At 35.4% G+C, this 18,353-nt stretch overlaps 1 protein-coding gene across 1 annotated transcript in view; it reads right to left on the bottom strand.

Moving 5' to 3' along the window:
- Clvs2 (clavesin 2) overlaps positions 1 to 17,384 on the bottom strand; it is a 62,065-nt gene extending 44,681 nt beyond the window's left edge. The window contains exons 1-2 of the mRNA XM_026381469.2: positions 16,996 to 17,384; positions 3,243 to 3,417 (exon numbers count right to left, since the gene is read on the bottom strand). Of these exons, the coding sequence (XP_026237254.1) occupies positions 3,243 to 3,417; positions 16,996 to 17,384 (564 nt within the window). The remainder of the gene's footprint in view (positions 1 to 3,242; positions 3,418 to 16,995) is intronic.
- Positions 17,385 to 18,353: the final 969 nt, after the last annotated feature.

Consider the following 18,353-nt stretch of genomic DNA (forward strand, 5'->3'; position numbering starts at 1 on the left):
CTAAACATACACATTCAAACCAATTAAGTAATTTGTAAAACTACTTGATATGTGTCAGGGTGCCATCCAAATTCAGATGTGTCTGACTCCTCAGTGCATTCCACTATTCCATATTCTCTCTCACTTGACCTTGCCCTTTGGTCACATGTGGACCTGCAGTAATGGTCCAAGTATCCTTATACAGGGTCTCAGGTGCTATCTTTAGCTAGGCCACTCAAAATACTCTTTGACTGAGGTTTGAAAAGGAGATTGGTGCATTGTTAGATTGTATACTCAACTCAAAAGGAAGTCAGAATCTCTTCAAAACAGTAACATCTTATTAATAAAATTAATCATTAAAATAACTGCTCTGATGCTAGATCTACTTGTAGCCTTTCTTACTTTTGTTTCAACTCTCTAAAATATGTTTTATGTTTACCTATATAAAAATAACATTATGGAAGAATTATGATATAACATTAATCCTTTCTAAATTGCCTTGAATTAAGACATTTACTATTTTTATTTTATTGAAAGACATTTACTATTTTTGTGGTGTTGGTGGTCTTGGTGATAGTAGCTGTTAAGCAAAATAAAATTGTATATTTATCTTTAATTATTTTTTGATGAAGATTCCTTGAAAACTTCTTATTAATGTCCTGGATGAAACATCCAGCTACATACAATATTTCTCACATAGAAAATGCGAAATGAAATAGGGACTTGATTTTTAAAGCTTGACAATGTTAATTCAGTATGAGACTATGTATGGGATCATACATGTCATAATGGAATATTTTGAGCAATCCTACAATCTAGGATTCAGAATTACCATTGTTTTTAGGAATAGTTACATAGGCATGAACACAGGCATAGATATACAGTATTAGACAATCAATTTGAACTGTAGAAAATTTCAGTTAAAAGGTCAGTAACATATAAAATTTATTTCCTGGGAAAGCTCCCTTTTTAAGTTGCCTCTGGACTGGTGATCAAGAGGAATTAGACCTGTTCATTCACTCCACTCTGGAAGAAAGGAAAAGAAGACTAAAATATTTACAGGGAATAGAGAGAAGGCAGGTCCCTAGGTGCAGCAGAGGTCCACACAGGAAGAGTATCATTTCTCTCCCTACATACAAGCACTGAGGTTTAATCTGACTGCAGCTTCTCCTGTGCTCACACTTAAAGCAACCCTGACAGTGGCCCTGGCTAATGAGAAGTTCCCAAGCATCTCTGAGTCATCAATTTGTTCTTCAGCAATGACGTATCACACACTATTAAGTAAGTCTATAAGTGGGCAAGTTGCAAAATAGCAGAATATTAGATCTATCTTTGAGGTGCTTTTAAAACCTTCTTGGGTATAATGAGTTCTTCAGTCTGTCTCACAGCTGAAGGAGAGGCTGCTCCTAATGCAAACATAGGTTAAATAAGGATAACAATTAGGCAGGTTACCAAACATGTTAAGTTACTGTTAGTTTCTCATTCCTGTGACCAAAATACCTGCTATAAACAACTTAGAGGAGGAAAATTTTATTTTGGCTCAGGGTTTCAGAGATTTCAGCACATGGTTAGCCAGCCACCTCCATTGCTTCAGTCCTGAGTTGGGAGAGAACATCATGACAGAAGGGCATGGTTGAGGAAAGCTGCGCAGCTCATGGCAGTCCAAAAGCAAAGAGAGGGAGACAGAGGTGTCAGGGGCAACAGACCCTTCCAGAACATAGCCCCAGTGACCTACTTTATCTATCTGGGTTCCACCTCCTTTAGTTTCTCCACCTCTCAGTAGTTCATTCAGCTCTCAATGAATGAGGTCAGAGCCCTCACAGTCCAGTCGTCTCCCCAAAGGCCTACCTCTGAACATTGCTGTATAGGGGACCAAGCCTTCAACACAAGAGCATTTGGGGGACATTTCAGATACAAACTATAACGAATAACACAGCTGATGAGAACCAATTTCTTTTACAAACTGAAGAACAATTTTTTCATTACTGACAAATAGCAGAATTAGGTCTCATTCTACATGACATACATATTGCCAAACATGCTTTATTCTGCGCCCTCTCTCAGCCTTTGTTAACTGTCTCTGTGGAGTTTTTTAAAAAAGGTGTTTTTTAAGATAAGAAAGGGGAAAGGCAGACTCACCAAGAGCCAGTCAGGAAACTTGCAGTGGGAAAAACTTACGTTGAAAAGAAAGATCAGTGTGTCTTATTCAGTCTGGAGGCAGAACTCAAACTGTGAATTCAATTTGGTTAAGATGTCCTGCAGCCTACAGCAGTGGCCCATTGTTAGGGGTTCAGCAGTCATCAATTTATGTGCCAGAGACACAGTCAGAAATTACTATGGAGTGAAGATCTGGATTATTTGGACTTATTCAACACAAAAAATGCCTAATACTTTGACATGATGAATAATGCATATATAATTCATTAATTTGAAATAAGAGATAGTATCAGTGATGAAAATTAGAAGAAATAACTGTTAACTCACAAATTTCAAGAATGAGTTAAAAATAAAGAGAATAAACATGGAATAATACCACTCAAGTGAACTTGCAAATCTTTCTAGAAGCTTAAAATCAATTCCATAAATATTATATACAAAGTAGCATATAGTAGAGATTGAGCCAAATGACATCCTAAAAGTCAAAAACTTGACAACAGCAAGATTATGACAGTAAATTATGATCCACTTCCTTTTTTATTATCTCCAAGTCAATAATCATTCCCTAGAAAATGCACCATAATAATATATTCCATGTAAAAACTCCTCCCACCTAAAAAAGGAAAAAAATAGGTCTAAAGAAATAATTCAAAATGATAATTTGTGTGCTTGTGAAACAAAATCAACAAAAATAATGTTGACCAACTTTAGGCAACATGAAGATGATGCGGACCCTTCCCTGATTCATTAGATTATATGGAGTAATAAAAGATGCATTTAGTTAATTAACCAATAAACACAGAAAAAGAAAAAGAAATAAAAACCAAGTCCCACTATCTAATAATTCAAATTAAAAAAGTTACATGTCTTGATTATCGAGATAAAAATCTCAGTCCCTCACCTATATGTTTAGACATAATGAAGGCTTCTAAAAGGCTAGCATCCTTCCACTCATCTTTTAAAATCCTTTTGTTCATTAAAATATTTGTACTAAAAAAATCTATGCTTTTTGTTTTTATTATTCTGTAAGCTATTTTGCATTTGAAGTCATTGGATAAGAGAAGTCAAACATGGGAGAGTAAGGAACAGTAACTGGCATCTCCTACCTGAAGACCTTCAATAGCTAATCGCAGCATGCTTGGCGTAAGTTTAGAGGCTTGCTTGAAGGTGAAGTTACTCCAGTCTATGATCAAAACAAACCCATTGACTTGAAGCTCAGGATCTTCAATCATGGCTTCTAAAGAAAGTAAGATGGCACGCAGAATATCCACCAGTGTGTACCTATCAGTAACAGAAAAGTACTCAATTAGATCTGACAACTCTTGTAGAATCTGTGGAAAGCTTTTTTTAGCACACTAAAGAGTTCCTTTAAAATACCTCAAAAAAATCTCAAGGAAATTATTTTGCCTAAAAAGCTTCTTTTAAGAAGTTTACTTTATATAGGCTCTGGGGACATATTAGTATTTAACATATATTCTATTTAAACAAGTAGCAATGATTTTGAAAATATTACAGTTTTTTTCATACTTTGTAGTCATGTAATTTGCAGCTAGGCCTTCCTATGAGTTTCTAATATCTCATTTCAGCTGTCCCCAAAAGTAGGCATCATAGATTGGAACAGCATAAGAATGCTGTGATGCTGTGGGTAATTCTTACACTTCTTATATATCAGCCCTCCATATTCTAGGGATCCACAACTCTAGATTCTGTGTGTTGAGGATAGAATTTGGAAAAAAAAAAAAAAGACAGACACTATGTCTGTACTGAACTCATACTGACTTTCTTAAGAAATACAGTATAACAACTATTTACATTGTAAGTTAACAAGAGATATTTTAAATAGAGAGGAATAAAAGTATACAGGAAGAGGTGCACAGATTGTAGGCAAATACCATGCCATTTTTACATAAGAGACTTGAGCATCTGCAGAATCAGTGTCTGCAGGGGATCCTGGAGCCAATATTTCAAAGATACCAAGAGACAACTATATTTGAAAAATTCAAGAATGAGATCTGAAGGAATTTCATCAACAAGAAAAGTGTATGAGATCACTATGGATAAAAGTATCAGCAGACTTAATTACTTGTGTTGAGTTTGCATCATAAAGATAAAAGAAGAGAAGATGAGAGAGACAGAGAAGGCACACAAAAGCAGAGAATCATAAAATCATGGAAATTTGCCTCTTTAATATAATGCAAATCATCCAAATTTAGAGTTGGATCTTTATTTTTTCCTGCCTTGCTCCTTAAGACAGTATCAGACACATTCTAGAAGCCCAATAAGTTCACTTATTCCTGCAAAATAGGACTAGACTGGGGAACAAGGAGACTAGTTGTAGACTAAGAAACTGATTAAATGAAGATAGCAGAAGTAAGAACAAAAATAAGAAGCCAAATTTTATAGGTTTTTAGTGGTAAAAAATAATAATTTGATATTTAAATAGATGTGGAGAGTAAAATTGGGGAAAGAGTAAAGAATGACACACAGATTCTAGCTTCAGAGACTGAGTAAATATTAAATCATTAATCAAAATCAATAATGAAAATAGAGGATATTGTTGGGGATGTCTGGAAATATAGAGTTTTGAATAGAAATTGTTGCATTTGATAAACAGGTAATATACCGGGAAAGATACATTAAGTAAGCATCTGGAAAAATAGATACTAAGCTCAAAAGAGAGCTCAAAGCAAAAAAGTTCTAGAATCAAAAGTACAAGCTGAAAGATCAAGGAAATAAAGTGGTTAATGCAGTCAAAGCTAAGAGAGATATAAGATAATTATTCTAATAATACAATCATTAAGAAGTCTCCAAATTTTAAAAGGAGTCAGAAAATTTATGGACAATGGTAATAATTTTGATTTTTTGTATAATCTATATTTTAAGAATTTTTCTCCTGAGACATTCAGGTGAAGACGTCCAAGAAAAGCTTACAGAGAGAGATCTGCACCTTGGGGAATAAGTGGGATAGGGTGGAAGGGGATCAGGAATAGAAATCACCTGTATTTAGTGGAAGTGATATACTCACCAAGGAGACAGTATGCGATGGAGGTATTGAAGAGGGAATAGTTCTATTTTTCCTTCTAAAAATATTTGGAGGTGAATGAAAAAGTATGATAGTTTGGAAAAGAATAAAAAAAAGAACATTGGAGCTTTAGATAATTTCTCAGCTTTTCATTTCCCAGTCTGTAAAACTATCTGTTTGGAACAGAATCTTTAGGATTCTAGCATTAACCAAGAATAGGGCATGATGACAGAAGACTTCTAGATGGCATCTCTGCCCTGCCTGTCATTAGCTGCATGGCCCTTGATGTACTATTAATTTAAAATTCTGAGGACCAGTTCCCTTATTTGAAAGTATAGTGGTACCTATGCCTATCTCACAGGGTGGGAGGTAGGAGTTGGAAGACAAAGAATCATACAGATAATTCTGATGAAATAATCTGCACAATGCTAGGTATACAGGAGGTATTCAGTGAAAGTTGGCATATATACCTAACTTACTTTGGGTTGTTGTAATGGTAGCCCTAGATATAGTGCACTAGGCAGGGTATAATGAGAATTGAAGAATATTTTCCTTAAAAAGTTAACTATGATTTTTAGAATAGACTATTAATTACTATTTTAAAAGACAATAATCAAGAGATTATTTTTAACCATCTAGAATGAGTCTAGGTATTATAGGCCTAGGGATATGGAATCCAAAACTATTTCTTGAATACATAAGGTAATAAAACTTTTTGTAGAGCTCTATTATTTATTTGTTATTAGTGAAAAGTATATGACATAATGCCTTAAATGTCACTTGATGGATGGCCTACCTTCATTGTGGACATAATGGCCTGCATGTGTTATAACCTAAAGCCTATAAACCTACAAAGATGGATAAGTTGAAACAGAAAATTTTAAGTTAAAATTAGCTTTTAAAATCTAAAATTAGAAATTAGGTAAAAATTAGACATTCCCTCCAAATCACTTTAGTTTCTGAAATTCAAACTAATATCATTCTGGGCCAGGGTTGTGGCTCAGTTGTAGAGCACTTGCCTAGAATGCATGAAGCATTGGGTTCAATCCCCAGCACCACATAAAAATAAATAAATTAATAAACAAATATATAAAGGTAATAAAATAATAATATCATGATAAAGAAAATTAAAAATCAGAAAAGTCTAACTTAGGATGTTTCCTCATTATGAGACTGATTTATTCTTCTATTACCCAGAAGAATATAAAATTGCATTAATATCAAAATACCATAAAATAAAATATGAATCTTAAACCAGTTTTGGAAGGATGATGCATTTGTATCTAGTAAAGGTAAATCATGATACCAATAATGCTAAAAACAAGAGGCAGTTTGTTTAAGGAATACACTTGAAGTATAGTTCTTTCAAACTACATCAAAATCAAGGATTATAATATATAATTTATCTATATAAATAAATATATTTTTAATTTATTTTTATTTAAAAATATATTTTATATATAAATTTGAATATATAAATAAGTATATTCTAAGTAAAAATATATTTTAAGTAAAAATATATTTATGTATATGGATAAAATATATAAATTACAGAAATTGTATATTATAAATTATACATATAAAATGGGTTATAAATTATTATGAGTTATATGTAATATTATAAATTATATATATGCTATATATAGAGATATATAATTATCCTAAAAGAAATAAAATAAGGAAAATTTCAAGATCACATGGAAGAAAATCAAGTTTGCAAAGTTTTCAAGAGAAATTCTAACCATTTTTTTTAAATTTAATAACTTGTTCCAAGAAATCTAAGTGATCTTTATAAAAATCATTTGAATTTATAAGCTTGAGAAATTAAAAGCATCTTAGCTAACATATTCAAAGGGCAGGCCAACACCACTCTTGACTTACTCCTGTCCTCTGTTGTCAAACATGTCATATTATTACCATTAGCAGCTCAGCAGGCTACTCCTTAGAAGAACATGATTTCTTGTTCACAGGCTCTTGCCAAAGTCTCTAAAATACCTTCCAAAGAAATGTAGCATCTATGAATTTATTTCTTCAGGAATCCTACAATTGCTCTCCTCTTTAAATTATTTTAACTGTTATAATTTGGAAATTAGAAGTTACTATAATGAAACATGTTACATATTCATGTTTGGTATTTATACCCAAATTATATGAGTTTCATCATTGCTGTTCTTCCCTTGTGTGTTGGAAGAAATCCTCTTAAACACACACACACACACACACACACACACACACACACACACACGAAAAACAAAACTAGCACATTGTTGCAGTTCTTGACTCCTGTTTGTGCTCCCCAAAATAGCATTAGCTAAAACTTGAATTTGTAGAGAAAAGGATGCATAGCTCATAGTAAGAAGAAATCATAACACAAGCAAGGAATTTTACAACTGACATCTGACTATGTAGACCACTGTCCCTGAATTAAATCAAGGTTGCCATAATATGTTAAAAACATATGGAGAATACTTTGACACCAGAGCTCCTATTTATTCACTGTATACTCAGAAAACATCTAATCCCTCTTGAAATTTTATAGTTATAAAACCAGTCTGAAAAATACAAAGTAAAATGTGTTTTTTAACTTAATCAAAGTCTTTTTAATATACAACTTATCACTATCCCAAATACAAAGTGAAAATGAAACACTTGCCTATTTTTCTAATATCAGGTTGTCTCTGAACCTTGAAGAAGTTACTGAACCTTGCTAAGCCTCCACTTCCTCTTTTCAAAATGGAAATAGTAGTAGTTACCTGCTAGAACAAAATGTGAAATATAGTCCACTGCCTATCACATAGAAAATACTTTAAATGTTAACTTCTATGATTTCTATAATTATATAATTGTATCACCTCATATTCTACAGTTGCTTTTGTACTTTTGAACCATGTATTCTCTTTTTTTAAAAGAGAAAGAGAGGGAGAGTGAGAGAGAGAGAGAGAGAGAGAGAGAGAATTTTTTATTATTTATTTTTTTTTAGTTTTCGGTGGACACAACATCTTTATTTGTATGTGATGCTGAGAATTGAACCCAGCGCATGCCAGGCGAGCGTGCTACCGCTTGAGCCACATCCCCAGCCCTGTACCATGTATTCTTAACTTTGCAGACTTGTGAGAATAAAAATTAAATAAAATAATATATGTAAAGTTTTTATCATCAGTTGGTATATAATATAGCCAATGAGTATATTTGCTATAATCATTGCTGTTGAGACTCTACTATTTGGTTCCATGACATTGCAATTTTTTTCCTCCCACTTTCTGGATACTCTAGGTCTTCCATCATTGGTTCCACTCTTTCTTCAATCATCCAAATGCAGAAGTAGACCTTGTTTTTCTCCTGTCACCAGGTAGTACCTCATAGAGTTCCTGAATCATGCACTTTTCCCACTGGCCAATACACGAGTGAATGTCTCACCTGTATGCCCAGAGACAGTGTCACTCTTAAGCAACACACTCATCCTTCCAGTTGCCACTTAAACATCAGCATAGTAAATGTTACTTGAGATATTTCATATTAATGATACTTATCTCAGTACTTCCATACTCACTTCCCCTCTGAGATTATTTGAAATGATCAATTAATGAAGAATCATTCTTGGATATCCCCATTCCCTTCTCCTTCTGTGTATTTTCACCAAGTTCCAACTACTTTTCTTTTTATTTCATATCTCTTTGGCCTCCAACTCTTCTTTGCCAGTAGTCTCAGGTTCATTGCCTAATATAATGGCATTTCTCTTTTGTTTTTCTCCCCTTTATCTTGCCAACACCCTACTGTGATATTAATAATCCTGCACATAATACTGCTCCCCCATGGCTCTTCAAAACCCCACCATTCCCTTAATAATTATACCTCTTACCTTGCACATCCATGCAGATTCCCTCTAGCCTTCAAGGTCTTGTGACATCTATCCCCCAGCAAACTGGGACACTTCTCTACTGTTCCTTCACTTCAATCTGTTAAGGACACCTTTCCTTTTCATTTTCCCTAAGTTCTACCTTTCTCTGGGCCTACCTCTGGCATGCTCTCTTCTGTGAGATTCTCTCCATCTGATAGGGACCCTTTCTTTCTCAGTCTATGGCTGCAGACATGTAAGCTTAGCTTAAAAACTGAGTTTTACTGTTTAATACTACTCTCTGTCCTCATTGCCCAATAGTGTATCCAGAATACTATAAGTACACAAGAATATATACCCTTTTCCAAGGGTAAAGGCCACACTGCTTTACTTCCTCCCACAAAGGATATCAAAGTGCCCTATTTGGCATCATTTTTTTAAAATTTATATCATTCATGTATGGCTTTTCTCTCCACCCAAAGGACAAAGCAAAACACCTTCTTGGACTGAGGGCAGACAAGACCTTGCCATGCAGCAGTCCTGAGTAGAAAAACACAACCTGCAGCCAGGAGCCCTGACTAGTAAAAGAAGTTACTGCTTAAAGTGAATTCAGAAAGTACTTTGAAAACTTACTCAAGCACATTAGAGCAGCTTCTTCTCCTGTTTCTGACCATGCAATTTTTGGTGGCTTCTTGGCCTAGGCTTCCCTCCTGGCGTTCACAGTACCTACTCTCTCAACACATCTTATAGTCAGAGCAAAGATCAATTGAAATCACAAGCAGGTCGTGTCCTTCTACTCTCCAGTCTTTTCAGCATGACAGGGAAAACTGGCATCCTGGCATCACATACAACAGCACAACAGCCAACAACTTCCCTTTGTTACTAAATCAATCAGCCATTATTAAATTCTTCATTAAGCCTGCCCAGCCCCTCACTCTTCATTAAACAATACTTTCTAAAGTCTAAAGCATGTCTTGTTGGAAAGGTGCTTGGGAGAGAGACAAAGACCTTTATTAATACCTCAGGGTGTGGTTAGTGCCAAAGCTGAGGAACCTATCTAGGTGTTTTATACTACTGTGTTATAATGATAGCACCTCTATGGGGTAATAGCTTAAGATTTCCAAAGCAATTTTAAATGCATTGTTTTAATATCAAAATAATCACCAAAGTCCCTGGGCTGGCTTTCTTCCTACTATTAAACAGATGAGTACATAGTATCTCAGAGAATTTATACAGTTTGCACAAAATCACTAAGGAAGAAAGAGGGAGCCTAGATTACAAGCCATGTCTTTCTGACTCCATGTAAACCAGGTGTCTGTCCTATCCCCATTGTGCCCCATACCTAGAACGGTTTGGTAAATAGATGGTCTGCTTTTTCATTTCTCAGTGGCATAATATGTGTGTCAGAAGATAGGTGATCAGGAAATCGATATCAAGGTGGCACAGTGGCACAGTGGCACTGTGCTGGGCACTCTCCAGCCAGTACCCTGTTAGGACTCTGGTGGAAGGAAGCACAAAGGCATTCACAAGAGTCAGAATAGGAAGCAAAGCAGCTAAGTCTACAAACCTCAGAGAAATAGAAACTCAGATTTTCATCTGCCTGGCTTCTGTTACTGAGCACAAAAGATTACCTGTCTGAGCCTTGCTTTAATTTTACTGCTGTAGGAACGTATGTGAATAAGAACAAGAGAAGCACTGGAAATGAGACATCTGCAGATAAAATGTCATTCTTTGAAAAAAAATAATTGTACAACTATTGCTACAAAAAAAACCTTAACATTGGACTGAATTTTACTGGAATAAATAAGTTCATCAACCTTTCTTTTCACAGACAGATGCTCTATGCAAGTGTCTGTTAGTAAAGTCTTTGCCTTCAGAAAATATATTCTTACACCTTAACTTTTGTTCTTAGTTATCTATATTCTTTTGATTCTTTTGTTTAATCAAGATTTTTTAAAGCAGCCAGGCCTAGTGACATACACCTGTAATACCAATGACTCAGGAGGCTGTAGCAGGAGAATCACAAGTTCAAAGGCATCCTCAGCAACTTGGCAAGGCCCTAAGCAACTTAGCAAGACCCTGTCTCTAAATAAGAAAAGGGATAGGGATGTGGCTCAGTGGTTAAGCACCCCTGTGTTCAATCTCTAGTATATATATAAAAAAAATTGAAACCATAGATTGGTTTTCTTTTTTTAGTTAACAGAGCTCATTTTTTATATAATTACATTTAACTGTCTTTCCCTTGATTTATTTTTGATAACTGTCTCTACACAAAAGAATGTGACAGATTCACTTACTAGCTGTATGATCATAAGGCAAGTACTCAACTGCTATAATACAGGCTTCAAAGTGTTTTTGAATATGTGAATGAATAAGTGAATGAATGAGTGAATGAATAAAAAGGAACAATAAAAAGTTAGATTCAGTTAACCACACAAGTGATGAGTTCCTGCATAACTGAGAAGTGCACAGTGTCACCTATGCTGAGAACTTCCAGTGCTGATCCACAGTATCCTCTTAAAGTATATGCAATCTCCCTGGTGAAAAAATAGATTTTCATATTTTTTCTTCCCAAGGAGATTATATGTCTCTTAACAGTACAAAGTTTGTGTTGTATCTCTATAATACCTGCTAAATTTCTAAGTATAGGACAAATATTCAACTAAAGTTTATTTTTTAATCAATTCAAATGAAATAAATATTAATTGATTCCTGTTATTTGATGTCATGATGATCCAAACTGCAGAAGTATCTTTTGTTTCATAACACTGCTTATTTTAATCACTATTAAAATATACTACGCACCCTGGGTTAAGTTAGAAGAGCTCCGTCTTTTCTCAAAAGGGGGGAAATATATTAACTTAGTAAGAATAACTTGTTAATATACAAATTGTTTGCCCAGTTTTTAAAATATCTTTAAATATTTCTTTAGAGGCCTCCTTTTGGGGCATTTAGGTAGCCCAAAATACCTTGCTCTTCTTCAATCTTGTTTAAAGTTGCACATTTGAAACATGGAAATAGTCTGATTTAAAATAGACCTAATCAATGCTGTACTGAAGTTTGGCTCTCCAGTGTTTGCAGTTATTTCGGGATTATTTCACTAATTACTGCATAGTTGTCCCATTTTTAAAAATTGTTTTGTAGTTGTAGATAGACAGAATGCCTTTATTTTATTTGTGTATGGTGCTAAGGATTAAACCCAGTGCCTCACACATGCTAGGCAAGTGCTCTGCCACTGAGCTACAGCCTCAGCCCTAATTGCCCCAGTTTTTAGAGACAATTCTATTTTTTTTTCCCACAATATTCCTCTAACATTTCTCAGGACAACTGTCTTTTTTTTTAACCTCTCCCATTTTCCCATGGTCTGTACCAAGAGAAGAGTTTGGAATAAGTAGCAATTTCTAGAGAAGTTGTTCGGGAGCCTCCCTACCACAGATTCTGTTGGGATCCCATGGAATGTACACCTGTAACTTCTACTTTAGCCTAATGGAAATCTACCCATCACACAATGCAACAATTCCTCCAGGATCATAAGGATTCCTGATCCTGCCACTAAGTGTGACAATGACTTTATAGTTGAGAAATGGTTTAATACTTTAACAAACTGAGACAAGAAATCTTGAAAAATCAAGCCAAACAATAAAGTCTCTTCTTTTTAAAATTGTTTTAAAGACTACCAACTGTGAGTAATTCTCCCTATCTTGTTTATTACCCTTGACTGTTTTAATCCACTTCTTTTCATTTTAATCTCATTTAATTATATTCATTTTAGCATACTTCCAGAGAAAATAAAATCTTTGTAGTTGATATTAAAGCAAATCTGCATTGTCTATGGTTATTTTTTAAGTGGTAAGCCATTATTATCAAAATCATCATTTTGAACATTGACCACACTATTGAAAGATATGAGAGCATGATCATAATTCAAACTGAAACCTCAAATACCTGTCATTTACATATTTTCTTTTTTTATGAAACACTGCATACTAGGCAAAAACAGACAAGGAAATGTTTTCTAGACAAATTCCAGGATGAGTTAGAGGATCACAGCAATGTCTGACCAGCGAGTTTTAAGCCCCTTCCCAAGTTTCAATACTGTGAAAACCAAAGATAGTGCAAGGTGGTCTGTGCTTTCTGAATTGCCACTATATTAATAATCACTTTAATTCTAGCTACATTTAATTATTTTCTAATAACTATTAACCAAATCCCAGATAAATGGTTGTTTCTTCTACTAAAGTATACAGAACTATAAGTCTAATGAGGTCTATAGAAGTAAAATACTACTGGCAGCTAACCTATCATTTACAGGCCAACTCTCAGGCTACATGTCATCTGTAGGTTTCAGGTAACCCAATTTCACTCATGAATATTCCCAGTAATTATGTGTCAGTGGATTTCTACTTCTCAGTTATCTGCTCTTATGCCTTGGGGCCTAGACTGCCATCTCCTTTCACTCCAAACTTCCTTTTCTCGAGTGGTGCTATATCTTCTAGCTTCATGGTCCATTATCTTCACACTCTGTTGATGAAATCAAGTGGACAACTTGGAGGTATCTGCTGAGCCCTAAATAGGGCATTGTCATTTGGGAAGGAAATATAGCATGTGATGCACTGAGAGTCCCTGAATTCTAATGATGCCACGTAACCATCAAATTATAATTTTGTTGTGTTTGCTTTTGTTTTCAGATATTATGTTAGACAACCTGAAAGGAAATAAAATTGTATGAATTTCTTCCAAGGTACAGAATGCTCAATGAATGTTACAAGTCATCTGAGCCTGTTTTATTTCTTTTTAGAAGACCACAGAACACAACACATTTTGACATTTCAGTATTTCTTCTTTTTTTTTTTTTTTAGATTTTTCAGAAGGTGGGGATACTGTAAATATTTTTATTTTACCTTAGTCTTTCTTATGACTTTATATCTCATAAAGATTTTGGAAAGGGGCCAATTATTCATAGAATCTAAAACTATCTTGCACTATGTTATAGTAGAAAGAGACACTATTTTATATTTACTGTTTTCAGTGTCTTCAGGCACATAAAAAAATTGCCCTAATATAGCAAAAAGCATGTAAAAGAGAAATTTTTACTTAGAATTTGTTTTAAAAAACTGCATAACTCTTAATTTACCTCAAATATTTATTGAGCACCTATTGTAGCTCAAGTGCCATTATAAATATAAGAAATGTCTCTTGTTACACAAATTAATACTTTTGGGTGGGTTTGCAAATATTTTCTTCAAATTTATGAAATCTTATTTTTTCTTTGTACTTAGGAATTTGGAAATTACCTTTTTTCTAAATAATAATTTTTCTTCTATTTCATTTCTGAAATATCCCTATATAATACTAATTTTTTTAAGTATTCAACTCAACGCATGTGCTCAAAATTATGTTCAGCGGTACAGTTTTCTTGAGAGATGCAGGTGGTTTTGAACTGTCAGGATGAGGACAATGAACACAGCACTTAACTTACACAGCAGGGGAGAGTAAGATGTAAGGAAATCTGTTACCTAACCTAACAGCCATGGTTAAGTAAGCATGTAGAAAAGGTAGCCGCAGCTTATGTAGGAGGCAAGTTAGAGAAGCCTTGAGAAAGGGTGGAAAAAGAGGATTCATACTGAGAAGGGATCCTAGGACTCTGACACTATCAGAGATGCAATTGTTCCTCCAATTTCAGGGCAGGGATCAACACAGTTCTTGTGCACATACTCTAAAGATAAAGATTTACAGAGGCTGCCAAAATGGCAGAACTGCCCATCCAGGAATCCCTGTCATTTGGTATAAGTGGGCTTGGTATGGGGAACAAGTAGGAAGAGGGAGGGATTTGTTAAAAACAAACAAACAAACAAAACAGAAGGTAGAAACAACTGAAATTTAGGCAAGCTCTAAATCACTTGCATGTGATTTAGATGTACTACAGTTTTTTGGTATACTACAACTTCTTGTTTATACCTGTTCCTTTCCAATCACATAAACAGAATTCACAACTATTAGTCTATAGGTCCTGACAGGGTGTTTCTATAGGACATAACTTCTCACATTTTAATTTTAAATTCATAGTATTTTCATATTTATAATTTTATGGAAATTTAATAAAAATGTTCTACATGTCTATCAATATCCCTCCTATTGTAGCTTTCCAAAGAGAAAAGGTTTGTTTAGTTAGAACGTGTCCTTTATAGAAATGCAAGAGATAGACAACTGAAACAGTTCCTTAAGTATATCCAGAATAATCTTCTTTTCATATAGAAGAGAACTATAAGTGACTTTCATCTTAATTATCCTAATAAATCATTATGAATGTTAGTTAACTTATAAAATAGATGAAATAGTTCTGATGTATGTATATGTGTCTTTGAATAAAATCTGCCTCTCTAGGGATATTTGTAACAGACTTTAAGATGTATTTAAATATAAAATTTCCATAGCCATCGTATCACTAAAGCTTAATAAAGTTCTAAATGAACTGTAATATGGAATATTAGGTTCTTTCTCAAAGTTTTCAGTTTTGCTATGCAATCATCATTTGCATGACTTCATAATGTATTTAGATGAAGAAAAAAAACACTTCCTAAAGAAAACTTATAGTTGTTGGATAGAATTTCATAGTCCTTTGATGTTTTCCACATGATAAAAGGTATAGTAAGGTCTAGCCAAAGTAAAGAAAGCTCCATGCCCTTCAATGGCTAATTTTATCTACGAGTTTCTTAAATTTATGATTCTTCAGGTAGTATTTTGTCTCCATATTCACTTTAAAAAATAAGAGTACCTCTCAACTTGGAATTATAGAGGAAAGTAACCAATCAAATGGGAAAACTGTTAAAAATCAGTTTTATTTATTATGTTCTAATATCCCAAGAAATTCAGAAGCCTACCAGAAATCCATAAGTTCTATAAAATCTCACTAATTGTAAAACTCATTACTGTTGCTCCAGATGTAGTTTAAATCAACCAGATGTACCCAAACTCATTATTCACAAAACTAAAATACACCAATGTTTTAACAGCCATCTTCTTATGATATTTAGCTTGGGAACATTTCCAAGTTCCATGAAATACACTTATTTAACTTTGAAGTTAATTGAAACTACCTTATCCAAGAAGCTTTTATAATTTCTTCTATCTTACAGCCTGGGAAATGAAACCTGATTGAAGAAGTAAAAGTGCAGTTGCTTTTTCCCCATAATAGTGTAGTTGAAGTGCAAATATTATTTCTCCTCTACTAAACAGCCAATGAGCTCAAAAAGCCTACCAACTGACACATCCCAACATTTTTCACTTCTTTCTAAAAGATGAAAAATTACATCAGACAGGAAACATATTCTTCAGATTAGTGACAGGTGTAGAACAAGCACACCAGTCAGCCTTTATTTTCAGTGTCGCTAGGCATGCTCAGCGGCAGAGGGTGCAACTCTTCCTTTTCACTGAAGTGACACACATCATATTACACCTTTATCTACACATCACCAAGCAGAAAAGTTCCTAAGCAATAAAACTACCTGCTCTTGCTTGAGCACCGGGCTATTCTTAGAAAATAAGAAATAAAGAATACTAAAGAGAGAGGGTATTGATGACAATTATGATGTTGATTGTCTTAAGTTTAAGAATTCCTTTATGAGGAAGGAGGAAAAGTTGTTTGCTATAATTACTCATTTTCCCAGACCAGTAAATTTATTCAGGAGGTGAAAATTTTGTCTGCTTTATTTAGAAGTTTAGTGATTTAGATTTCTATGTAATAAGATGGTTCAGGAAACACTTAAAGCTGCAATAGGAAAACGGGTGTTAGTGAACTAAGAGTTTTAAAAGTAAAAATAAAAGGCCTTCTCTCTTCCCAGGGTGCACACCAAAAACTCATTTCTTAGTCCCAGTTTCTCTTTTCTCCTAGCCCAATAAACAAAAACATCAAACCTGCAAAAATATGACACCACTCTTCAGGATAAATTCTGGAAAATGGGAGGGAAACAGGCTCATGCGCAAGTTTGGATTTAAGATTTACCTGCTCTGATCCCAGTTGGCAGCAAAAAGGACTAGAATCTTCCTGCCATAGTGGTCCAGATTGGCCAAGCCCCCAGGGAAACCATCTTTCAGCGCCTGCTTGATGCCAGGGTCAGTGGCCTTGAAGCTTTTGAACATGTCCAGGTTCTGCTGACGATACTCAAAGTATTGGGCCAAGAGGCGGAAGGCCTCAAAGTGATGAAACTTCCTCGCCCGCAAGAAGCGTAAGATGAAAGCATCATCAGTGCGCAGGAAGCCAATGTCCGGTCTAGTGATGACCATATCCCTCACCTCCTGGATGTCCTGGTGCAGCGTGTCTGGGTTCTCATTCAGTTCCAGGCGAGCTTTCTCCAGGGTCTCAGGGGAGAGACCAGCTTGTAAATGAGTCATTGTTCTGTTGTTCCAGAGCCTTTGCTCTGAAGCTCTGGTTGACTGTCCCACAACAAACCTGGCCTTTGCCACTTCCACACTCTGGCCCCAGACCTCCCTGCTGCCTGCTTCTCCTTTACAGGAAAGAATTGATCTTTGTGATTAATCAAGTACCCTGTTGCACTTGCTTTCTAACAGCTTTACTGTGGAGGATATAAACTTTCCCCCAAACCCCTAAAAACAACGCCCTGTTTAGTTCCCTCTTCTTTAAAGAAATGTGGACCTCTGGAGGGCCCTGCTCCCTGCTCCTTCTGGTCCTTTCTCTCTGAATGAAACACCCCTAATCCCACCTAGCACGAGGGGTTCTGATCATGGTGCGGTCCTCTTCTCTTGTCTTCCAAGATGTAATAAAAACAACCCCCACGCACATCTCAGCCCCGGCACAGTGATGTTTCTGCAGTTCCTACTGAAGGATGCGCCTGCCAGGGATAACGATGGGAATTCTGATTAATAATAAGGTGGTTCTTCAGCGCTGAGATCCAGGGCGGGGAGAGAGTGTCTTTGCCAGAAAGAAAAAGAGAGAAAGAGGGTGGGGGAGAGGAGCTTATTTCCCCCCTCTGCTTATTCAAAGATGCTATTTTTAAAAAGACATCTTTGTGGGATTTTATTTTTTTTTATTATCATGATGATCCAATTAGGGAACACTGCAGACAGTGCACCTTCCTTCTGCCCCTCTTAGGTATACACCGCGATCTCATGAGGCACCAGGAGAGATTTTGGTGGCGTTGGCACCAGCGTGGGCTCCCCCCACCCCACCCCACCCCCAACTTCTGCCCTCCTCTCTGCCTTTATTTTAAAGGACTTGCCATGGGGATGGGGTGGGGAGGGAAGGTATCTCTCTGGGAAGGTGCATGTCAAAAACAGGGGGGTGGTGAAGGGAGTTGTGGAGAATGAAATAAAAATGTCTCTATCTTTTCTATAAACCCCAAA

Source organism: Urocitellus parryii, chromosome 8 (genome assembly GCF_045843805.1).
Source record: "Urocitellus parryii isolate mUroPar1 chromosome 8, mUroPar1.hap1, whole genome shotgun sequence".
NCBI classification, from domain to species: domain Eukaryota; kingdom Metazoa; phylum Chordata; class Mammalia; order Rodentia; family Sciuridae; genus Urocitellus; species Urocitellus parryii.